We start from the raw sequence: 25,270 nt of genomic DNA, 5'->3' as shown, positions 1-25,270 counted from the left end.
CGCTGTAGGTAACGAAATCTCATTCAAGCCCATTTGAGAAACAGCTAGTTAACAGCTAGAAAAAAAAAATTCTGGGTACAAGAGCAATCAAACAAAAACGTTGATTTAAAAAAGTGTGGCTGTAGGTAAAGTGGCATGAAATGTGTAAAGACTGACTGAAAACAAAATATTAAAACAAAAGATCTTACAGATGTAGTTCTGTTACCCAGGAAAGCACTGTGAATTCAGAAGGTTTTGCAGTTCACTGTGTACTGTACACGACAGCGTACTGTCACATAGTCAACACAACATTTTCAGAAGCATTTATTTCCCAGTAAAGTATTTCCCAGCAAAATATTTCTGTTACATAAAGCAGATATCCTGACAGAAAGAAAAAAAAAAGTGTCTTTATTGAACGGGACCCAGGGATCATAAATTACATATATTTACATTTACAGGTCGTACCTGGTCAAATATAAAAAGATACTTTTACTCATATGCATTTTTATTCGCATACATTTATTTAAATAATGGCTCCACAGATAATAGGAATGTCTCTTCAAAATGCTGGTCAGAAAACCTGTACACAGACCGGCGAGCATTTTCTCTGATCTCTAACCTTTTTTCAGGAGACAAAGAAAGGATATAAGCCATTTTCTCAGCATAATTGTCCTCGTTTTCTGCTAGGAAACCTGTAATATGTCCTTCGTAGGGTACCACAATATCCAGTTTGGGGCCTCCAGAATTGTGAGCCAGGATAACTGTGCCAGCTGCCATACATTCAACCACTCCTGTGAAAGATACAAAACATGCTGATATGAATGGGTACATCACAGACTTCAGCTTTTGACTGTGCACTGCAACTTTAGGACTGCAATAAAATTCTCCTAGAAGTTACTACAGGCTGGAGTTTTACATCAGTTTGTAAAATACACAGTAAATGGTCTTATGGGAAAAACAAATCCTAAGGACTGAAATCATAGTTACCCTTAAACATAAAATTGAAATTTGAAATCAGATGTAACTGGTTAAGTTGGGGTTCTTGTAGCACACGTGATTTATAAGAGATACATTATGAGGTAATAAAGAGCTAGATATTGAAATGAATGTAAAGATGAGGACAGAAAGTAGTTCTGTGGCAGAACACTGCAAAGCTGGACTGAAAACAAAAACCTGCTTTTATGGTTTAGTGGCAGCCTGAAAAAAAATAATTACAAAATAAAGCTGCATGTAGCTGCATTCATTTTCTCAGTCAGACTGAATGTTTTTAAGATTTAGAACGATAATCTGAGAGAAAGGCTGATTGGACTCATATCAGTTGGATGATATTCAAGCAGAAATTCAGTATTTTGCAAATAAACACATCTTTACAGCTTCTAACAAGATCTACGTTTGTCCTGCCAAATTACCACTGCTTCTGTATTCTTAATGTTAGAAGTATTAATGAAACGAGTATTTGATAGAAAGCTTTCCTCAGTCAAAAGCAGCAAGACAGGAACAGCACACAATATATACATCAACTTCATCTTTCCTCTATGGTTCCAAATAAGAGCTCAGATCACTTTAATTACTGATTGTTCTCAGTTCTGATTTGATTTTTATTAAGTTCCACTAGCTCAAAGATTGCCAACTATAAATAATGCCCTAAAGTTTTAGAACATGTTTTTTAAAGGTACAAATCCATTGGAGATTATTGTCAAATCGTGCTGAAATTCAGAAGCACAGTGCAACTGTATCACTTTTTTTTTGTGGTGGGGGGGGGGAAGAATAAACTTTTATGGGGGCTTAAATATGAGAAGCCATTATTTGTATGTTGTAGCAGTTGCTTCTGGGAGACACTCCAGAGTAAGATTTTTTTTTATATACCAAATTCCTACAAACTATATATAAGCTAGCATTCCTGCTACTTGCTTGTATGCTAATAAAGTCTGATGACATTGCCTGCAGCTTGGTGACATTACAGCCAAGCACAGCACCCCTCTGCTTGGCTGCTCACTTACCCTGATGTAGATGCATGGCACAGGCAATCCTACATTCCCTTTCGAAGTCAGGGAGGCTCAACTAATCCCAATAAACTCTGCCCAACCCCTTACGTCTGTGCGACAGCACGGTGCAAACCAGGCCCCAACTCCTCTTTGGGATCCAGCTCCGTGCTGCACTGACAAATTTAAGGACTTCATTGCCTCAGCGCAGGCGCCTTGTGCAATGAGGTGGCCTAGGGTGCCTGGTGGCATCCACAGGGGGCTTGCTAGTACGATGCAGATTGTGTGAGTGCGAATTGTGCCCCTGTTCTATGATTAAATGGAAGAACCTACAGCCTTCTGAGGCTCCACAGGGTACAGACGGCATCTGCGCGAGTCTGACAAGCCTAACGCAGGACCTTAGGGCGACGGGTCCTCAGAGCAATAGCTGGAGGCATCTCAGATGGGATTTGTCTGTTCAGGTGCCTAAAGGATGCCCGTGATCAATACAGTCTGTGATGCCCACAGTGACCCAGCCTGTACCACAGCCTCACGGGGCAGTCAGTCATCTCAGTTGGCCTTGTAGGCTCTACCTCAGCAATATCACCACCGACAGGAAAGGGCCTTGGGCACCTGCTCGGCGTGCACACCTCTGTGCTCAGACACTACCCCAAAGAGTCTTAACCACGCAGTGAAACCCTCCCCAGCTGCGTTCTAACCGCTGAGACAAACGGCTGAAAAACAAGCAAAGATACTGACCGATCCCAAAGTGCTCGTTCCACATCGTGTGCAGGCCGATAGTGGCCTCGGCCAGGTGTTTCTTTAACTCCTCGAAGGGAATGTTTATTCTGAACATCACGTTGTCACTAACTCCCAGCTCCTCACAAAGACGTTTCAGGTTATTTACACGCTCTTCATCTTGCTGGTTACGACAGCCTCCAATTAAAACAAGCTTCAGTGATGGCTGCTGCCCCAGTCCCTTCTCTTTCAGCAGCTTAGCAAAGGCTCTGATCTGCAAAGGATGATCTTTCTCAGGCCTGAACTGGCTGACGGAAACAACTGAACATTCAGCGGTGCTCTTTTCCTCTTCCAGTGGAATATCCAGGAAAGTTTGGACGTCACACGGCGGATACACCACGCTAGTGCAAGCCCCAGTTCTCCAGATGGAAAGGATGTGATTGAGCGTCCACGAAGAATTAACCATAACCACGTCGCTGCAAGAACCGACCAATCCATACAAGAACGCAAACAAGTAGTAGTAGACGAGTTTGAATTTGCTGAAGAGCGGATTGTTTGTAATGAAGGCTGCGTTGTTAAACCTGGTGTCCTGATTCCTGACCACAGACAGCATATCGGTGCTGATGGTGGGATAGTGGACGTAACATCCAACGCGACAACCTCCTAAATATTTAAAGAGGGGGAGCGTGAAGGCGTAACCCATCGAGTCAATATAAATGTCAGGAACACACTTCAGAAGAGCTTCCCAGCCAAGGAACACAGAGCCTAAGCTTTGTCCCAGCAAAGTGAAGTGAGGATAAAGAGAAGCTTCCACGAGATAGCGTTTTTCTAGAAACACAAACTTCACAGGATGAGTTAATTTAATATTGAACCTTCTGAAAGCACCTGCTACTATTTCTTCTCCAGTGGCATCTCTGTCACCAGTGTAAACAACACACGTTACGTTTTTGTACCTGTAAGAGTAAGGAAAAAGGATTTCACACGTTCTCATAAAGTTTTATAACATGAAACTAAAACATTATCCATTCAAAATTAATCCAAAAGAATGTTCAAAGCAAACATCTCTGTAATGATTTTGATTTAACTAAACTGATTCTATGAATTCTTTCCCTTATACTTCTATTTTATTTTTTCTGACCCACAGTAAAGCATGATGACTGAAGACTGTTTTTTTTTAGAGTAAAAGATAAATGAGCTCCGTATTAATCAATATCAGACTTAAGAGTGCCTTGCACTACATTAGATGTCCATCTAGCACACAGCATGAACAAAATGCAGAAGGCTGCACAAAGCCAGGGGTTGTGCCAATGCTGAATCCACTTCAGATATTAACTTTGTCTCCCGCAACAAGAGGCGAGTATCAAAACTAGAATTTGTGTGCAGGTAACTGATGTGTCCCTAAAAGTCCAATACTGATACCAAAAAAAAACGATGAGAGAGGAGCGGTTCGGCTTAGGAGGAAAGAAGTGACAGGTGCCGCAGTTGTGCAGAAGACACAGGATGGAATAAAATCCGGGCAGAGTGCTGAAGCAAGAAGGCGCAACCAGGTGAAACACAGATCTAAAAAGAAAACCTTTAGGGCCTGTACATTAACGATACCCATTTAAATATGCAAAAATAACACAATTTGCATAAAGAATACCATAAGAAGCTGAGCGTGAAATGTTGTATTTGATAAACGTGTGCTTACTTTTTCTGGATCGTCCTTATGGCACACCACAAGACCCTCTCCCCTCCGCCCCCCGCGTTGCAATACGGGTGAAAAAACGCCACCAGCACGGGCCGCTGCCCGTCCCTCCCTGCCGGGCTGAGCCGCTGCTTCCTCGCCTGCAGCCAGAGCCGCGCTGCCCACAGCAGCACCGCCACGCAGAGGCACAGAGCTCCGCTGAGAAACAACGCCGGGACCAGCAGCGAGCACAGCAACCTGAAAGGAGTGGGAAATCGTTAAGTAGAGGAGTTAAATAATTAATTGTTACATAGAAGAGACACAGCGCGGTGACAGGACGAGGGGGAATGGGCTAAAGTTGCACCAGGGGAGGTTTAGGTTGGATATTAGGAAGAACTTCTTCATACCGAAAGGGTTGTTAGGCATTGGAATGGGCTGCCCAGGGAGGTGGTTGAGTCACCATCCCTGGTGGTCTTTAAGAGACGTTTAGATGTAGAGCTTAGTGATATGGTTTAGTGGAGGACTTGTTAGTGTTAGGTCAGAGGTTGGACTCAGTGATCTTGGAGGTCTCTTCCAACCCAGATGACTCCGTGATTCTGTGATAGAGAGATGGGCTTATGGGTAGAGAGCTATGGGGCGATATCGGGAATTAGATCACTGATATTGGTGGTTCATTTCAACGACTATCATAAAAGCGTGTTGTTTGGGGAAAGATTTTTTCCGATGATCAATTCTGGAGCATTAATACTAGATATTTGTGCATACATATATATATATATACATGGCATATATAGTATCAGGATAACATGCTGACATACACAGACATTACATTACACACTATACACCCATATACACACCACATAAAGGCACATAAAGACATATAAAGGCTACAAGCCATATAAAGGCTGCAAAGCCACAGCAAACAACCCTTAAACAGACTTTTTCGAGCTTTCCCTCAGCCGAGCCAGCCCCTTTAGGCCCTGCATTACTGTAGAGCCGCTCAGCCTGCCCTCAGAGCACAGCCCAGCACCACGTTCCCCTCCCCGGGCTCCCCTCCCCTCCCCGGGCTCCCCTCCCTGAGGCAGCTGAGGGTGGCCCCAGCCCGGGGCCCGCTCCCCACAGAGGTGCCGCCCCCTCCTCCCATACCTGCCCGTCCCGCCCGCCACCATCTTGTGGCGTCCTGACGGAAGAGGAGGCAGCCCGGGGGGCGGGGCCAAGCGGGCGTTGCGTCTCCCTCTCATTGGCTCCCCGCGGGAGATGGACAGGCAGGGGGCGGGGCATAGAATGGGCGCCTGAGGGGAGGGAAAAAGGCAGCAGGGGGGTGGTGGGGGCAAAAGTAGGGGGGCGCTGTTTGTGGGGTTTGCTGTGGGTACTGCTGGATCTCGGGTTTTCACCTCCTCTTTTACCTCCCCTTCTGTTTTGTCTCCACTGGGGGGATACTCACAGACCGGAGGAATGGTGTAGTGATAAGCTGGGCTGTGCTGCTTTTCCAAACGCTGCTGCTGCAGCTGCGTCGTGCAGGGAGGCTTCGTGTGCCTAAAATGGCCGCCTGGGGAGCGGGGTGAGAAACCCGGTGTGTGCCCCCTCACCGTGTGAGGCTGCCGAGAGCTAGATGAGGGGGAGCGTTTACACATTGTAGCCCTGTCTGCCAAAACCTGAAAGGAAGGTGCGGGGAGCTGGGGGTCGGCCTCTGCTTGCAGGTAACCAGTGATAGGACTAGAGGGAATGGCCTCAAGTTGTGCCAGGGGAGGTTCAGGTTGGAAATGAGGAGACATTTCTTCTCAGAAAGAGCAGTCAGGCACTGGGACGGGTTGCCCAGGGAGGTGGTGGAGTCACCGTCCCTGGGGGTGTTCAAGGAAAGGTTGGACGTGGTGCTTAGGGACATGGTTCAGTGGGTGGTAGTGGTGCAGGCAGATCTGTTGCAGGTAAGACTGTCTCCAGTCTCTTGCAGAGCTGATCTGTCCAAAATTGGAAGGTATTTCAAAGATGCTTTACCTCTACCAAACCCTGATCTTTCAACCTCATTGAGGCTGAAGCTCTCTCTTCCATGTCATAGCTCTTGGTGTGTTTTGAGGTCTTGGGGCTGTTTGGGATGCTTGTGAAGGTCCTCCTGTGGCTTCCTGATCAGCAGATGTTGTAGGGCCAGGAGTTTATTTGAACATTGCTATAGCTTGAAGCCAAGAGACAAAGCCTCTGCTGTGTTGGAAGTGGAAAGAGCTGAGTGTAAGTAATGATTAGTTGGTGCTGACCCACCTGGGTTGTGTGCTGCTTACAGGGAGCCTCACATGGGGGTGAAAGTTGGAAACGTGTCAACCCTTGAAAGTTAGAGTTGTAGTAGTTGTTGCTGATGTTATTTAAATGCCTTCACTGCCCTAATTACAACTGCCTGTACTTTTTTCGAGGGCATCTCTGCCTTTATGTGAGCAGTTACATTGGAACAGTTATCTTGGGAAGCCTGGCCAGAGTGACTTAACATTTCTAACATTTCATTCCTGATCCAACGCTTCTCATACATTGGGAGCAACAGGCCCTAGTTACTCTCCCTTAATCTTCTTCTCTTCCCCAACAGACCAGCTGCCTGAGAACCATGTCAGATGCTTGCAGAAGAGATCTGTGCTGGATTCACACCTCTCAACTCGAGACACATTTCTTGCAATGTCAACATTTGAAGCTAACTGCCCGGGTTCAGAGAAGAGGTATAGTTCTTCTAGGGAACAAGCAGTCCGGTCTGTTTTAGATGATGAAAGTTGTGTGTCTCTCCACTGACTTGAAAAGGAGCTTATAGCCACTCCCTTGGAAGGTATGAGTCTTAGATTGAGTTTATTTATGAAGCTGGTGGATCACAAGTTAGCCACGGCTTAATTAAGATGAGACTGAATGAGTTCTGAGAAGCAAGTTAAAAAAAAAAAAAAGGTAGACGTCTACATACCATTTTGTTGCCAGAGCCATACATGACAGATGCTGTGTTTTGAATTTAAGTCTCTGTTCAGTCATCAGACACCTTTGACTTCATATGGCTAGAAAAGTGAAACTTGTTCTTTCCAGTCAAGGCTCATTGCAAGCTTAGTGGTAGTGGGAATGAGAAATGAGGATTTAGCCTACAGAGCTTCCAGTGCAAGGCATATCATTTCTTCAGGGATTCCTAAATGTCGGGAGTATGTTTTAGCTTGAGCCCAACAAAATATTTTGCTTTTCCTGAAATGGTATAACCACTTTTTTGTGAGTTCCTAAAATCTCCTCTTAAGGAATGTATATGTTTGTGCATTTTGGCAAATGGAAGAAAAAGGCTGATCTCCACAGGCACAACAGAAACAGCTGCCTTGTGGCAGCAAACTGGATTTGCAGTGCGTGAACTTTCCAGCAGGGAGAGCCTCAGAGTTTGTTCAGGGAGTCGGACAGCCAGGCATGCTTTGTGCACAGCACTGCCACTGTGGGACATAGGTCTGGCACTTCCCAGAAAAATTTTTGCACGGATGCAGATCGACTGGCCAGCTTTAGTGCTACAAAGCCTCTACAGTCACGTAATTTTCCTGGTGACAGTTCAAGAGCAAAGTATTCGTAGAACTGTTCTTGTCTTGCTTTTGCTCCCAAGGCAAACAACAGATAGGCCAGAGGAATTGTTTTGGCAGGAGAAGCTATCTCTGATGTATTTTTTTTGGTGTTTTTTTTTTTTTTTGAGGCTTCATGGTGCTTTCCTTATAATGTACACTTATTTCTTGACGGGTACTTCCATGTAGAATAATCCAGGAAACATGATGTCTTTTAAGGCTGCATATAACCTATACATAGGCTGCATATAACCTATAGCTCAGCCACATTGAAATAAAGCATCTGCATAAACAAATACATAGTCTGGTGCAACTTTTCCAGATCTTTACCAGTGCTAAGCAGGAGAAGAGTGCAGTACAGTGGGGCCCCTGTTTCTTTTGCAGATCTTTGTGCATATTTTATAGTCACCTCAGACTGCCTGGGATGCTCTCTTTATTTTGGAAGCATGTAAACTTGCTCGTTGTAGGGAGAAATCTGCATGGTGGTGGGAGTACCAAATAGTGTTCTTAGTTCTAATAATTTATAGTTCACAGAACCACAGCAGGGCTGAGGCTGTCAGGGAGCTCTGGAGGCCCCAGGCCCCAAGCCCCGCTCCAGCAGGGCCCCCCAGCGCAGGGTGCCCAGGACCCCGTCCAGGCGCCTTGTGCCGCTCTCCCAGGAGGAGACCCCACAGCCTCTCTGGGCAGCCTGGGCCAGTGCTCAGCCGCCCGCCCAGCACACAAGTGCTGCCTGGTGCTCAGAGGGAGCCTCCTGCCTGCCCCTCGGTGCCCACTGCCCCTGGCCTGGCGCTGGGCACCCCTGAAAAGAGCCTGGCTGCGGCCTCTTTGCCCCCTGCCTGCGGGGATTCACAGCCCTGGGTGAGATCCCCCTGAGCCTCCTCTTCTCCAGGCTGAGAAGTCCCAGCTCTCCTGGCCTCTGCTCACAGGAGAGATGCTCTGGTCTGCTGATCTGTTTTATTTTTTCTGTAGTCCATCTAGGGGTAATTAAAGACAAGCTGTATTAATACTTTCAAAGTTTTTTTTTGTTAGCTTTTTTTTAATCACAGGGTATTCATCTTTTGATGTGAGCAATGTGAAAACTGTGTTGCAGACAGCCTTAGAGACTGCAAAGGATACCTTTAATGTGTGAATATCCAACGCAGACTAACTGGGTTGTCATCACTTCACAACTTCCCCACCTTAATGCATATGTAGCAGAAGATACTGGATGAATGCATTTAAGGTACTGCCAATAACGTCAGCAACAGCAGTGCTGGGCTGTCTGTAGCGTTCCTACTCCAGCAGGGGGAATGCTATTAAACATCTTGTCTGTAGAAATTCCACGTGGCTGACATGCCAAAGAAATGAAACGAGCCTTGTCATGAAGTTGGCTTTGTTCTTACCTGCTCAGAGATGTACTGAGTTTTTCATCTTTTGCTGCCTCTGTAAGCACTTTTGTCCTGTTTTAATTGCTTTCCTTATTAAGGTCCTCACTCTGAAGGAAGATCCATGCAAACAAGTAAGCAGGATTCAAAACAAATAGCAGAATCCACTCACAATGCGTTCTCCTCAAGCCTGTGAGGCATTGGAGGTAGCTTTTAAGTACATTTTTGTAACTCTCATTCTTGCTGAGTGCTCCACGTACAAGAAAGTTGGTAAAAAGTAAGACCACTGGCAAGTGATAAACACAAAGAAACTGGATTAATATTGTGTAAGGATATTCATATGACAGTCATGTGGTCTTTTATACTTTCTTGTACTGCTGGTTACTTTCTTTCTGGAATACACCCTGTGTGGTACTAAGTTTCTCATACAAGTTTCTCTCTCTTAGCTGCCAAAATGCCGGGGACTGTTTTTAGCAGGAGGAATCTTATATCGTTCGTATACACAGTAAGTTTCTCCTTTTTTGCACGTTTCTTGTGTTAGGTTGTTGAATGTTACAGTACATTTGTTCTTCGTTGCGTAGTAACAGAAGGCAGAAATAAAGTTGTACTAAACGTTCATGAAGCAAAAAACAAGTATTGGAAATAAATTGTAGCATATATATATTTAGGACAAAACACCATGGGGTTGTTCTTACTTATGTTATAATATTAAAGTTTCTAACTAAGTTGCAATTCTAGGATTTTGTTTTTCTAACTGTCAGCTTTACTTTTTAGCTAGATGTTCCAGGGCACGGATGCCTGCCCTGTGTGTTTGCGAGCAAAAACTGCCCTATTTTTTTGTCAGAATCAATGGAGAATTGCAGAAACATTAAGTATTAAGCAGCTTGGATCTACACAGAATTTTTGCAAGAGTTCCTATAAAATACCTTTATTTGCATCACCAGGCATCTTCCAGCTGCAGGAACCCACTGGTTTTGATTAATAGAAAATTATTTTCGCGCAAGTTGTCCCAGTTGGACAAGGACTACATAGGAAAACAAATCAATTCCACTGTTGGAGTTTAGTTCTGTGGACCGGGCCAGTGTTTTAACTTCCCATGGCCTCTTGTCAGTTCTCCTGAGCAGTCAGCAGCAGGAAAAATGTCTGACATTTTCAGGGCAGGTGAAGGAAACGTTCAAGCAACTCAGAGCACAGGCAGAAATGAGGTGGTAACTGTTGTAGCCCTACCGCTTACATCCCTGAGCTTGCAAAGGAACACGTAGACTCACTTTAAGTCCCAGCCTTTTCAGCTGGAAGTTTTGGGTTCCTGAGGGGCCGTGGAGCATTTCTGAGTGTCTGTGATAGCAGACCTACACCCCCATTTCTTTTCCTCCTCCTTTATGCAGATGCTGATGTCTCTGTGGCCATATACACCTAGTCAGGACAGGAAGGAGATCATGAAGGATCATCTCTCTCACAGCAGTACCTTAAATTGTATCTGTTAAAAATCAACTATGAAACTTACCAACTGAAAAGAAAATCAACTTATATCTGTTTAAATCAACTATGAAGCCGCTCAGGAAGATGCACAACTTCACTGAGTTGCTATTTATTTATTTTTTCAGCCCTACCATCAGACTTTAAAGGGTTCACAGACTGAAAAGGAAAAATCCTGCCCTGACTTGTTCAGGATGCGTTTGTGCACATGCATTTGTGTGTGCGTCTCTCTGCCTGTTTCAGGAGGCAGGGGGGAGTACTGTTTGGTTGCAAACCCAAACTGTTTCATGCAGATCCAGGACGAGTCAGGATTTGCATTCTGTGCTCATGTCTGGCTCGTTGGCACGGATCAGGGAAGAGAAAATAGCCAGAAACTGGCTGCAGAGCAGGACAGAAGAGAATTACATGAGAGATGCAGGCACTGTGCCTTGCCACCTCCTCTGACCTTTTTCTATTCTGGGGATAAAGAAAGTTTGAAGGGGTGGCAATTTTCCCATGGTGCAGATTCAGAGATTCTCTTCTGCGGAGGGAACTAGGGCTGCTTAAAAGTCGTTCCCTGACGCAGTACCTTTTCTTTCAACAAGCAGAGGTAACAGGAGGGAATAATAAATGAATTGACCCTGAATTTCCATGGATTGGCATCTCTGCTTCCTAGGAATTGAGCACAGTGAATAAATCTCAGCAGGTTGCTTGGCAACTCTCAGGATGGTTACCTTCTTTTATACCGAGCTGCAGAATGCATCAGTTTTGACTAAACGTGTCCTTGGAGGAGACATCCTTTTTCTGTAGAACAGGCTGAGGTGAACTCTGGAAATGACAAGATGGCTGAGAGATGGAAATACCATCCATCTCGCTGCCCAAAAGTGTTTTGTCTCACAGTTGTAAGCTCCCAGGAGCTCTTTTTTTTAAGGAGTCAAATGTCTTCAGTTTCCTCTGGGCGCTCATGCAATAAATAAGGACTGCTTTTACAGTCAGTTTTGATGAGCCAAGTGCATATACCACAGAAAACAACCTGAGAAACGCTGTACACATTTCAAAGCAGGGTTTTAACTGCGTCTTTCAGTCCAGGTGTTACATGTTTCAGATACATTTTTTCTGTAAACAGAAAGAGGTTTGCTCTGTTGCCGTTTCCTTCAGGTGTTTTTTGAAGCATATGTTTGAGTTGAAGAGAGAGCTTAAAATTAGTAGCAGTTGCCTTGCTGTTGCCTTCCATCCCTCAGTGTCACTGTAGCTATGACATTTCTACCTTCATTCTTCCTCACCACGTCTCATAGGCTGCCACTCGTTACTTGATGGAATTATCATCAGATAATTACGGAATTATCATCAGATATTCCAGCAGAAAAAAAAAATAACAGCAAGTATCTTTTCATCTTTATATTTTCTCTCTCCTCTTAGTTCCTATAAACCTCTGCAGTGGATCAGTGTTGCTCTATCGAGGCAAAGTCTACGTGTTTTCATGGTCACCCGTAGAGAAGTACATGTTGTCCACTGATAGAAGCTGCGACCTCCCTGCCTGGGGCTCTTGACCGAGAGCTGGCAGCGCGCTCACGCCGGGTATTAGACCTGGACAGCACAATGTTGTTCCTGGCCCTGAAGAGCAAACAGGAATTTTGCAGGAAAACACCGTAAATAGGTTAGCTAAACAGCAACTCTCATGTTACAGTTTGGACCTCCGAATGCTCCTGTGTGCCTGTAGCGTCCTCATCAGAAGTTCCCCTCTTCGCTTCTTGCCTGCCGGGGCACAGGGAGCCAGCTGGGGGGCTGGCAGCTCTCTGATCTCCACTCAGGAAGAAAAAGCTGCCCAAGGGCAGAGCTGCAGTTCAGGAGGCTCCAAAATGAGCAGGGCCCCTGTGCTGGCCTGGCTGGGCTGTGGCAGAGCCCCGGGCTCGCAGGCAGGCTGTCGGAGTCACGCTGCAGCCGTGTCCTCATGAGCCCCTGCTGGCAGGGTCGCCTAGCGTCTGCCCTCCGCAAGGGTAAGGCCACAGAGAGGTCCCCAAACCCTCTTGTGTTTTTCTACCCAGTAACAGCAACCAGACCACGGGGAGAGGGCAAGAAAAAGAGTAAAAGAACCAAATGGATGATCTTGAAAGTGGTAGCCCTGCTTCTCAGGCAGTTTTATCTGGAACACCAGGAGAGCAATGGGGGTTTGGGTGAGGACTGGATGTCAGAGGACCCCAGGTGCTGAGGTGAGGAGTGATGGTATCAAGTTTTCTTAGAGATTTGGGAATTGCTGGAGAGGCCTTTCTTTCTGCAAAGAAGTTGTTTTAGACAGCTGTCAATATAAGATAGGCAGAAACAACAGTAAAGAGAAGCTGAATTTGAGCTTGCCTTACATATCTAGGCTGTCCTAAAAAAGGCAGTATGTTTGTATTTTAGATGTGGCATTCATAGTGCCAACACAAACCCCTGCTTTGTCTTTCTCTTGAAGTGAAGGTGATGAAACAAGCTCCTATTCAAAGGCTGAGCAGTGGGACTTGGGATTAAACAGTAGCTGCAGAACCAGAAATACAGGCTTAAATCCAAGTTGGTTTCTTCTCTCCTCTCTACCTCTCCTCTCCTTTTCTTTTTTTTTTCATGCTTTACAAATATGATGGGCTTTGTGTCCTTTACACAGTGTCAGGCGACTCATCAAACTGAAATCTCAGCGTGTCAAATGTGACCACAAGATTTGAGAGGGCGTGCTATTAGTTTGCCTGCAACAAGGTCAACAGTAGCTTACTTAAAAAAAAAAAAAGCAAAAAACAAAATAAAACAAAAAAACCTTCAGGCTTCCCAGTTACTTAAATCACAGTTCAGAGACTCAGTATTTATTCAAAACAAATGTAAAACGTATTTTTAAAAACCCACAAAAAATACTAGGAAATTTACGAAACAAAACTAGATTTAAGAACTTGAGTCTTATTTCTAAATGTAGATGGCCAAGCTAGCTGACAAAAGTTATGATCTTTAGCAGTGACTGATACAGTTCACGGGTAATAAACAGGTCTTTTTGTCGTCTCAAATTAGCCTTCTAAAATTGTTACTTATGTAATGTTACTCATTCTCAAGCCGTATTTAAAATAGTGCAGTCAAAGTGGAAAAAATGCGGGTTCTTTTTCTCTGTGTGGAGTTCAGAAAGGCTTTTGCTCGAATTTTATAACCAAACCCCAGCTCTGAGCTGGGTGCAGCAAAGCACGGACAGCATCAGAGAGTTAAGGGCAGTGGGAACGCAGCAGTGCAGATCCTGGGTTTGTAGTGGCACTGCCCAACAAGTTCTGCCACACTCGTGCCACCACCACCCGACGAGGTGCCACACGCCTGCTACACGGCCGAATGTTGCTGGGGAGCTGGACTTGAATTAATTCAGCCCGATTGCAATTGTTCTTTGCACTTAAACTCTGACCCAAAAGGTGTGCCTTTTCCGGGGGTAATATGATCAGCGTGGTAGTTTCCAGGCACTTGAAAACAAATTCCTGCACTATAAATACAGATAACAGAAATTATCATGCTGAAATCAACGCTGCTAAAAGCAGACAAAGTACCAAGTCCACGCAATTTGCAGTCGTGAAGAAGCCGTGGAGTGAAAAAATGAGTCTGCGTTTTTGGGCCCTGTTACAAAAGAGATTCTCTGCCGAGTCCTGCTGGTTTAGAGCAAACAACCGTTTTTAAATATTTAGAGAAGATTGAGTCTGCTTCCTGAAAAGCTGGAGCCAAAGTCTGAGCTGATTTGATTTGAAATGAGGTCATCAACTCTTAAGCAATTTTATTCATGGCAGGTAGGAATTTGATTCCTTGTATTTCAGAGTTTTGAAAGGTTTCCTTTTTTTTCTTACAGCGTAAGAAATGCTATTACGTGTGATCACGCTTCCTTATCTATTGAGAGGAATCTGAATATCGTTCACCTTATAGAAACACTTGGGTATCTGATGGCTGCCAACCTTCTCAGGACATTGTAGCCAAGGAGGTATCTTTCTGATTTCATGGCTCAAAACTGAGAGCAAATGCCATCGAAGAGGGAAAGTTGTCCAGTTTGTTCCCTCTTAAGTTATAAAAAGGTCTCTTTTTTTTTTTTTTTTTTTTCTGTAATGAGTATGCCAGTTAGTTCAGAAGAGTCAAGGATGTGGCTCTGTACCGTGAATGTGACCAAGCTTCCCTTGAACTTTCAGCTGCAGCTGTGGCTTCATCCGGCTGAAAGTAGCTGCTGGGCAAGAGCAGGGGCTTGCTTGAAGAAGTGGTGCACGCATTTAATCACTGCTCCTCTTTTGGCTTAAAGAGGGCGCTGAGGGAGGAGAAATTCTGTTTCACACTCTGGCTAGGTGTTTGTAGCAGCCTGTTGATAACTGAGAGTTAGCAGCATTGTTGTTTGTAATGTTTCTAGGAGCTTTGCAGTTCTCTGTTCTTCTTAAAGCTCCAGTTTCTGCAGTCACACACACATGCAAAACAAAATCAGTCTGCCTCTATCTTAATGGGGGAGAATTTCCAAAAGTTTAGCGGAGTGCATCCTGAAGACAGTCTAAAAGAACCCAAAACACAGTCAAATGTGAAATTACTATTATTTTTTTTAGCCTGATGTCACTGTTTGCATGCCTTGGGATGGATTGTATTTCAGATATCTGATGAGGAGAGTAGAAAAATGATGTTTTTACATTCAAAGGCAGACTGGCTTTCTAGTTTAGTGTAAATACTGAATTCTGTCTTTACACTGACATGATGTTCAGGTATCTGAACCGGTTCCTTTTGTCTGCCTGTCAGGTGATGGCAATATGACCCCCTTATCTCCAGGCTACTGATTTTTAACTTGCTCCCAAGCTTCTCATCTTTCGAGGCATTGTTAAGAATATTTTAACATACTTGCTTTGGACAAGAAGGACAAGAGGGATTAGGCACAGGACAAGTCATCCTATAAAGCCAGGGATGAATGCACCCAGGAAGCATAATTTACACAAAGACATGTACTTTTTCTGGGCTTAATACATTCTCAGGTAGTAGCAAGTAGCATAAAGGGGAAAACACGTTTTATGAGCTGCTGAGGCTTTAAGTCAAAGGGATTTAATTTTCTTGGTATGTTTTGTATTTTCTTGAATGACGATGAAAATATCTCCTCCAGCATTAGCAGAGAGCTGCAAAAGCAGCAGCCAGATTTTGTATTTGCCGTCTAAATCCCATGCTACCACCCCTGAGTGATTCTTCCTGGTAAAGCTTCTCAGCTGTGCAACATCTAGCCTCCAACCAGGGCACATTGTTGTTACCAGGTGAGACAGGCAGCAGCTCCTTCCTTCAGCCCTCAGTAAAATGCTCACCTGCTGTTAGCAGCTGACACAGTTAGCATCAGCTCCAAAGGGACAATTAATTGAGCAGGAATGGGGAAAACAATTTGGGTGGGTAACTCCAAGCAGCTGCCTTGCTCCTCCAGCAGACGTTGCTGCCCTTGGGGTGCCACATCGCATCCCTCAGACCTGGCTCCTGGGCCACGAGAGAGTTGTGGAGGGGGTGGGAGAGGGCAGGGCCTCTGAGCTTTCAGACTGCTTTTTTAAGGTACATTGAAATGGGGTTTTGTTTTACAAGATGCTTGGGGTGTTTCTGCTTTGTGAGTGGCAGCGCTTGTCCAAGAGCTGGTGCTGGTACCTCAGCTGCACGGGTTTCATTCGCCATTGCCACAGATCTCTGCTGGAGCCCACAGCTTCACATCAGTTAGCTGTGTTGAAATACATCTTATACCCCCTTTCGTCTGAAGAGCTGTAGCAAACTGTCCTCTTCTCCCAGCAAAATAATTCTTTTTAATGTAGGTAAATACCTTGTAAAAGTATATATATATTTATGTATATAAATACCTTGTAGAGGTGTTCAAAACACAGCCTCGTGTGCTTCTCCTCCACCTCCAAGTCAGCGTTCAGTGCTGCTGAAGGAGGAGGACCATGAGGGCATTAAGTAAGAACTTTTTTCCACTACTTCTAGGAACAAGCAAATAGATTTTTACCTTAGAATTGCTCAGAAGTTGGGGGGATGGATGAGAGGAGGTGGGGAGAAGACTTACTAAATATCTCTTTATTCCTTCAGCCAAAGTTGAACCTCAGCCTGGGGTGAACCTCAAATTTGTTTTACAGCAAGCTTCATCACATGATATCTCATGAATATTAGTCACTTGTAGCAACATGCCAGGTAGGGTTTGGGATATTTTGAATAATAAAGATACTATCTGAGGTGAGTGGACTGAGTATATACCTTAGAGCTGGCCAGAAACTGCAATTTCTGTTCCCTAAGATATTCTAGAATTTGAATTTTCCATTATTTGGAATAGAAATTAGTATGCAGAGCTGAGTTTCTCAGTATCTTTGATTTGGGGTCAGAGAATTGTTTTGCCTTAGAAAGACAAAAAATAGATCATTAACTTGGATGTCTATCTTTAATGAGTAGATGTAGCCCTAGTATTTAAAGACACTGTAATTAAATGTTTTCACATAAGTCAAACTGTAGGATTTTCGGTTTGTTGTTTCAAAGCCAGGTAAAGTCAGAAAGATGAAATATTTTGAAGAATTAAAGACAACTTTTAAGAGAAGTGTTCCATCTGAAGTCAGGTGCCTTTTTAACCAGTTCTATTGATAAATACAGAACAGATGCTTTACGCCTTGTAGCGTGGTGGTAAAACTATCAGTACTTAAGATCTGAGCAGTCTGGAAAAGGAAAAGTTCCTTCTGAGTAAAAGCCAGCAGCCTGGGATCGTTTCCAGCCCCCGCTTCTGAGCTCAGGTAATACTGTACGTGACCCTGCTAGAGGCTCCACCGAGATCCACGTCTCCGTGCTGCCAGCTGGGCACCTGACAAACTGCTTGGGGAGCCCATCTCCCAGGCACGGTCCCAAGGATGGTCGCCTGGCTTTGTTGACATGGGAGTGATTTTTTCCTTACCTCTTTCCTTTTTTTTTTTTTTGGAAACATTATGTAGGTTGGGTCTCTGCAGTCACTTGGGAGAGAATGGGGAGCGGAGAGAGAGCTTCTGTTGGGATGTTCCCTTTCTGACCTCGTAGCTAACAAAGCTTCAGTCGGACCTGTCCTAAATTGTTCTGGCATCGTTACATGCTTGTAAAGCTCTTTTGAAGTGCCATTTCTCAAACATTTTGAAATTCACTTTTCTTTTTCCAGTTTAATGTTATCACTGTTCTTGTGTATTAAGACAGTGACACAAAATGGTGCTCTGACGATATTTTGGTTTTCACTTCGTTGGCAGAAGACCTTCCTTTTATAAGAGGATTCTGAACTCGCATTCGTTGCATGGTGTGAGCAGGGGTGCGAGAGATGTCAAGGGAAAAAACTAAAAGGATTCTGACTTTGTCCTGCCAGACAGCTGGAGTGCCATGCGTGTCCTCAGGTTTCTTTGCCGTGTCTGAGCTGTGCCGAGACTTTGATCCTGTGTGCTGATCTCTGCATGGGAGTACATTTGGTGATCTATTTTTTTTTTTTCCAAATCCAAGAGCTTCTGATTAAATGTAAAGCGATCCTTTTAAGGCTTGCCTGTGCAGTGAGGTCAGTGCATAGTTGGGGGGGTGTGAATTGCTGACGCACTGGCTATATGGTGTAATTTCCCTTCATGGGCAGTCTTTAGGTACCTGTTTAGGGGTGCCTTTAGAAGTGGACTGCACTGCTGGATGCTCAGGAAACTTGAGGTCCCGCTCGCCAGGTTAGAACAGCGCTGTGAATTTGGGGCAGGCAGCCCCAGGGAAATACATCCAGCTCGGCTCTAGACACTTGTAGTGATGGTGCCTACCTCGTATGGCTGTCTAATTAGACATTCCTGGAGCTGATGAGAGGATCTAAGGGGAACTGGGTTTGCCAGGGGGAATAGTTTTTTTTTCTTTTTTCTTTTTTTTTTCTCCTCTCCTCCGTGGCACTAATTGCCGGTTTAGCTTTCTGATTGTTTGTTTATTTTTAGTTAAGCTTGGGGATGGTAAAGAGCTGCGCTTTAAAAAGCATAAGTATGGTGCTCGGTCTTTTTCTTTTCCCTTTTGAAACCAGGAACGACTGTCCTTGTGCCCTAAATAAATGAAAGACATTCAGCCTAGGAATCTTAGCTATCATAAGCATGTTTAAAGTGTTAGAGGGGACCCTTTCCTGGATAAAAATCCAAGAAATCCCTGGTTACTTCACGAAAAAGGCAAGCGGCATAGCAGCGTTACCCTTCGCAGGAGCCGTGGTCGTGCCCGTGGCCACAGGGAGCTAACGCCTGGGTGTCTGAGTTAATTATGCACCGGCTGGCTGCACACAGGTCATGTTTGAGCAGCTTGTGAAAGGCAGCCTTGGCTGAGCCACCCGCGACGCCGTGCGCAAAGCCGAGCGGCGCTGACTGCGGTTTGGTAAGCACGAGGGCTGCCAATTGGTGGGAAGCGTTTGAACTGGCAGTCAGAGGAGGTAGCTGAGTGCAGCGGGCAGCGTACACAAAGATCACAGGTTACATCTGGGATTTCATTAGGAATGCCTAATGAGCACGCTGATGAGGCGGGCAGAGCTCCCCAAGCCGTTGTAAACGTAGCTGAAAGAAGAGTTGCTGATAAGGCACACTGCCTAACTGCTCTCCTAAAGCTTTCGTTTGGCGTTGTAGTATTTAAAGCCTGCAAAGATAATGGAGAGGAAAGGGGACAGTAAAATAAGAAGGGAACTGTCCTGCTTAGCTACTTTAAACAACAAAAACATAACCCTGGTGTCTATTCGTAAGCGGCAGGCAGCTCGTGATGTGCCTGAACTACTGATTATCGGTGAAAAACCCAAAGCAGGATCTACGGTAGAAGCAAGCAGTAACTTGCAGAAAGAAGAGAAAGTTTTGCAAAATAACTCCCTAGGACTGCCAGAAGTCAATACAATTGAAAGACAGGTCAGTGAGCTGTTGCTTGTGTTGGGAGGGAAGAGATGTTGCTGAAGTGGAGAATTTTAAACCAAGCATGTTGGACATGGGTTGTATATTAATGTGCTAAACCTTCTTTATCTAAATTATTTCCATCCCCAGCATGCATCTGTGCCCTGCAACAAGTAGTACACAAATGCCAAGTCCTCTTGAGAGCCTCTGAAATCAATCTTTGAAAGCAAATATTAATAATGAGGTATGCTGTATTCGCTAATGAGCGTTTTTCCAGCTCCACCTCTAATAATACAGAGTGGTGATTCTTAGTGAGGAAATATTTCTCCTCTAGAGCTGTGATTGCTTGAGTAGTTTGACATCAGCTAGTACTGGGTTATTCTCTGGAATTCTAGAAACGTTAAAAGGTCATAATTGTAGGTAAGTAGTTTATTTATAACTAGTAAGTGAATACTAACAAAAATTCTTGATAATATACCTGTGGCAACATTTTATTTAGTTTGCAATTCAGAGTTGTAATTTTGGAGGTTGGCTGTTATGGAGAAGAGGTTTAGAAAGATCAATGCTGCTAAAAACATTATGAGGTTTATTACTTAAAAAAGAGGTTTTGCTGTTTAAAAGTTTATGTTACAAATTATAATAATGTGATTTGGATCAGTGTATATTTAAGGAAAACAACCTCTCAGAATAAACAGTGTGTTCTTTGAAACTGTGTTTACTAAAATGGCTTAAATAAATAGTCAGATTGGGATGAAACAACAGCGAGGGCAGACCAACTATATGTGAAAGCTTTGCCTGTCTCTACTTCTCGCACTATAAATGTTTGCTATAAAACAGTCATGGCATAAATTACTTTGTTCTGCCAAAAGATCTCTTCTGTATTCAGTTTGCTGGAGTATATTGGGCTGCTCATATCGGAGCAGTGAAGAACATCACAAGGCGTTTTGCTTGATTCTAATTCGAAGCTAGAAACCATCCATTTATGACAAGGCTTTTCCCTTTCCCACTGAGCCTAGTATGGTTTATATAGCTCTCTTTAATTTAAAAACACTTGTTTAGGTCTCTAAGGCTTATTAAGTATGGTGTATATGGGTATCATTTCAGTAACACTGAATGCAACCGCATAAACATTTCCCCATCCTCTGTCCTGTTGGAAAATCCCGTTCCTAAAAGGGGATAAGCAAACCCAGGCCAGAAGCATCAGGGCAGCTTAGCATTTTGAAAACAAAACCACCATAAAGTTACATGGCTTTAAAGTAGTATTTTCATTTAATCACAATTTCCAGGTGGAGATTGTTTTGTTGTGTTTTCCTTGTTTAAGACTCAGGAACCGTTTGGAAAACAAAAAGCTGTGTTAGAAGTAGGTACTAACACTAGTGGGTACTCACGTGTTGATCTTCTTGAGGCGTGGAGGGGGAAGAAGGAAGGAAGAACAACCATTTATGACCTGATGCAGCTAAACAGAATGTGCTGACAAGATGGATGGACAGGCTGCGCTGAGATTTGCTCAGGAGGAAGAGAGCTGAATTTCTGCCTCCGGCCCACTCAGAAATGACGCTGTTAGAGGCATGAAATTGAAGACTCTGGACCTTTGACGTTCCCAAGGCTGTTCTGTTGTTCTGTCCTCATTTTGTTGTTCGCTGGCAACCTATAACAAACTGGGAAAACATCTGAAGTATTTAATTACTAGTATGTGGCTTTTCGGTTGTGCGTTACTGCCTGCCTGAATCCAAAGCCATGAATCAGCAGCTTGTGAAAGAGCAAAGCAGGGAAGGTAAAGCAGCAGATAAGTTAATTCTTCGGCAGTTGTGCGCTTCGAGGGAAGAGGGCAATAGCTGGTTTCAGCCTGTGGATGTCTGGGGGAAAGAGCAGCTCAAAACCTTCAGAGACACCAGGTGAGAGGCTGAGATCTGGCATTTGTGGGCAAGCAGATGGGGAGAATCTCGGGAATTTGCTCAACGGGCCGAGCCCCGTTTCCGTGCCAGCTGACTGCCTGGAATTGTGATGAGGCATCCAGCTCTTGAACTTCAGGATATGAAATTTGGTGTCCCAGCCAAAGGAGGGACAACTGCGGCAAGGATTCTTGAGGCACAAGATGGTGTGGCCTGGCTATGAAAGATGAGGAGCAGGAGCAGCGTGGCAGCAGCAGGCGGTGGATGTCTGAGGGCAGCCCCAGCTCCCCTTGTGGGGATGTCAGTGTGGGTGATGCTTGGGGAGCTGTGGGGTGCAGCCAGCATGGCCTCAGCGTCATATCTGGGAGACTGAGGGCTTTACACCGGTGTTCGGGAGGTGGCTGCACCTCCCTGGCAGGGGAAGTGAGGGGGAAAGGGATGACAAGGTGACACATGCTGGTCACCATGTGTGAGGGAGGGCCTTGCCCAGTGCGGTGTGTTTTTTTGTCGTCTTTTTTTCTTCCAGCTCAGTTGTTTTCCTCAGGTTTGCTCTGTAGCCCTTCAGTGCTGTGTTGAACCCTTGGCCTTTGTACTTCTGAATGGGAGTACCCGAAAGAAGCAGCTCGTTTTCGGGGACGTTGGTTAGCCTGGGTCTCTGAGGGCCATTTTGCCCCACCAGCTGCACAGGCCACAGGCAGCAGACACCTCTCCCCCTGGACCTGCCACCGAGCTCTGGACACCACAGGGCAAATTGCTGCGCATCAAGCTGTGAGTTGAGACTCGGGCACTCCCAATCCAGCAGTGTCACCCTGCTCTGCTCCACCTCCACGCTCTCCCGAGAAGTTATTCCAGCCCCGCGGCGTATTCTTGTTCAACGATCTCCTTCCTGCCAGGGGAACGGGAGCCTCTGGCCTCTTCCTGCTGCCCCCAGGCCCAGATTTTCTCCAGGGCAGGCACAGAGGCTCAACTCCTGCCTGAGACAGCAAGGAGGGCAACTCTTGACACCAATGGGTTTGTTCTGAAATCCTTGTCCTGGGAGCTGGGATCAGACCCATTCATGTCAATGGTTTCAGATGGTTCGTGGGCGGAGCTGCCTGCTGTAGATGGGAATAGTTTCACCTCTGGCATTTCCTTTAAAGCCATCTCCAGCTATTGCTGCTTCTCTTCCAATGGGACCCTACTTAACTTTCTTCCCTTTTTTTAAAATTGTTTTTCTATTTAAGGGCTGTTGTTTAAATGATCTTCACGGCTCAGCTTTCATTAGGTTTTCTCAGTTTTCAGACCAGATCCTCCCTCTGTTTTGTGTTTTGAGTGGCAACTTTTATGTGCAAAACAGGGGAGGGAAATAATTGTCCTAATTTCATGTTTTCATTATTTACATAATTTTTACGTAGTCATTGTAAAAATATGCCGGCGTGTTGTAGAGCAAACAGACTTTGTGTACACGTCCCCTTAAAAGTAAGCAGGCCTCCTTTGGCATGTTAGGCGAAAAGAGTTGGTCGCTGCAGCCAGTTTGCTCAGATTGAGATGTTCAGACAGATGACTTTTCTTTGATTCATTCAGATTTCTGGGCAGAAGCAAGCAGGAGGGGTGATGCCTGGAAGAGTCAGGCTGTGCAGCACCAGGATTAACCAGCTGCCATTCTCTTAGTGTTGGTGTTTGTTTGGTGACCTTGGTACCGGTGATGTTACCTGGGTGTCCCAGATTGGGCTTTTTTTGCAGGTGGTATCTCTGATAGAGTCTCCTGGATGCCATTTAACGTGCAGCTGATAGCTGCTATCAAGAAACCCTCTTTTGAGACCTAGTGTGTGCCTGAGGAAGAATACATGCTGGAATGTAGAGATTATATGTAGGAATGTGCACATTTCTGTATGCCTGACGGTCAGCTCCTTACGTGAACTTGCTGTTGTCCTCTCATCTAGTGTAGAAACACCCCTTGGCACAGACATGCCTGTAGATGTGGCTATGCTCCTTATCCTGGGAGCATTTTTTGAAGCTGTTAAAAAATACTGAAGACTTTCTAGATAGTGTGTTTGAATATGTTCACATTTCTGTTTTTGTTTGTTTGTTTTGGAGGGGGGAGAGATTCTCAAATTATTTTGATTTTTTTTAAGGGAGATATTTTTTCTCTTCTTTTTATACCCACTTCTCCTCTATTTTTTTTCCTTGTTAATAATAATAAAAAAATGTGTATAAGGATGTTTCTCATACAGAGCACAAATACCAGTTTTTGTCAAATAATGAACAAAATATTGCCTATTCTTCTAAATGCTGGTACACCTTTTTATCCAAAACATCAATTGATGGCCAAGTTTTGATGTTCCTGTGACAAAAAATGCATTGAAATAGTAAAATCAGTCCTTGCTTTTATGTTTTTTTCAGCAGACTGGGTGCCAGTAAATACCCTTTTATCACTTTATGTAATTTGAATCACTTTTATTTCAGTAGGCGCATAGGAAAATGGAGATGTTTAGTGAGTGTGGGGTGGAGGAGACGCAGCGAAGGACCCAAGAGCTGTGATGCTGCCTGTTTTCCGTCTGCAGGTTGCTGCCAGAAACATGTTGGATAGGAGCAGGCGAGGAGGCTGCGTGTCTCACCCCGCTCTTCCTCAGTTTTATCAAAGAATGAGGAACACAAATGCCTTTATACAAAGAAAAGCAAATGCACGCAGTGAGCTCCTGTAGCACGCATGAATCTTTTTGCTTTGCTGAGTGTTCATGAAGATAAGAGCTTCTCACTATGACCCAAATCTCATGGGAGTTGGAGACAGGGAAGAGGAGACAAAGGACAGTATTGAAATAGGCTTCTCAAAGTAGATATGAACATAAATGAATGTTTAAGGTTATGCAGCATTTGAAATAAAGTGTGTGAGAGACACTTTTCAAACAGGCTTTTTTCCCCATATATGACTCCGTATTATTTTTAAACTGTGAGGGCACAAATAGGAGGAAATAAGCATGGAATTGTCTTTTCTGCACTTAAATAAGGACCATTAATCAATTGTATTTCATTTTGAGGGGAGGGGCTGGCTGCATATTTCTATTTATGTTGAGGATTTCAGTAACTTCTGGGGAGGAAAGTGCAAGGAGAGAGGGACTGCCATGTGTGCAGGAGTAAAAGGGACACAGGAGCTAAAATATTTACATAACTCTTCCCCAGCATCTCTGGAGTGTAGCCTTGAGCCCACAAGCAGAGAGGGAAGGAGGCACAGAGGGTGGGCTCATGCCAGGATAGCGAGGGGCTGCCTTGTAACGCTGCAGAGCTGAAGGTGCACACTGCAGCTCCAGGCTGGTCAAAGCATCCATGGCTTGGTGGTGGCCGTCGCTCCTAGTTATCTTGGGGTCATGTTCGACCTGGTGGCCTTAAAGCAGGAGTCCTGGTGGACACCAAGCTGAACGTGACCCTTGCTGCTAAGAAGGCTGATGGCTCTGGGCTGAATTAGGCGGAGTGTTGCCAGTAGGTTGAGGGAGGTGATCCTTCCCTTCTGCTCAGTGCTGGTGAGGCCACACCTGGAGTGCTGGGTCCACTTCTGGGCCCTCCACTACCAGAGAGACCTTGACACACTGGAGAGAGCCCAGCAGCGGGCCACCCAGATGACGAAAGGCCTGGAGCACCTCTCCTGCAAGCAGAGGCCGGGAGAGCTGGGACTGCTCAGCCTGGAGAAGAGGAGGCTCAGGGGGATCTCACCCAGGGCTGTGAATCCCCGCAGGCAGGGGGCAAAGAGGCTGCAGCCAGGCTCTTTTCAGGGGTGCCCAGCGCCAGGCCAGGGGCAGTGGGCACCAAGGGGCAGGCAGGAGGCTCCCTCTGAGCACCAGGCAGCA

The 25,270-nt window shown here is 45.0% G+C and overlaps 2 protein-coding genes across 13 annotated transcripts in view; one reads left to right on the top strand and one right to left on the bottom strand.

Moving 5' to 3' along the window:
• Positions 1 to 366: 366 nt before the first annotated feature.
• Positions 367 to 5,605, bottom strand: ALG11 (ALG11 alpha-1,2-mannosyltransferase). Its single transcript, XM_013179668.3, has 4 exons — positions 5,491 to 5,605; positions 4,369 to 4,602; positions 2,700 to 3,631; positions 367 to 770 (listed from the first exon to the last, which is right to left on the bottom strand). The coding sequence occupies exons 1-4, from the start codon at positions 5,583 to 5,585 to the stop codon at positions 499 to 501; spliced, it is 1,533 nt and encodes a 510-aa protein (XP_013035122.3). The 5' UTR covers positions 5,586 to 5,605; the 3' UTR covers positions 367 to 498.
• A 68-nt stretch (positions 5,606 to 5,673) lies between these two features.
• Positions 5,674 to 25,270, top strand: part of ATP7B (ATPase copper transporting beta) — a 46,254-nt gene continuing 26,657 nt past the window's right edge. Inside the window, exons 1-4 of one of the 12 annotated variants that reach the window (XM_066989539.1) lie at positions 5,674 to 6,044; positions 6,401 to 6,567; positions 6,914 to 7,040; positions 9,703 to 9,761. In XM_066989539.1, the coding sequence (XP_066845640.1) occupies positions 6,932 to 7,040; positions 9,703 to 9,761 (168 nt within the window). In that variant the 5' untranslated portion in view covers positions 5,674 to 6,044; positions 6,401 to 6,567; positions 6,914 to 6,931. The other 11 variants (XM_066989548.1, XM_013179655.3, XM_048068379.2 and 8 more) reach the window with 11 other exon arrangements.

The sequence above is a fragment of the Anser cygnoides genome, chromosome 1, assembly GCF_040182565.1.
Source record: "Anser cygnoides isolate HZ-2024a breed goose chromosome 1, Taihu_goose_T2T_genome, whole genome shotgun sequence".
Classification (NCBI taxonomy): domain Eukaryota; kingdom Metazoa; phylum Chordata; class Aves; order Anseriformes; family Anatidae; genus Anser; species Anser cygnoides.
Note: the sequence above shows the minus strand (reverse complement) of the source record. Positions and strands in the feature narration are given on the sequence as shown.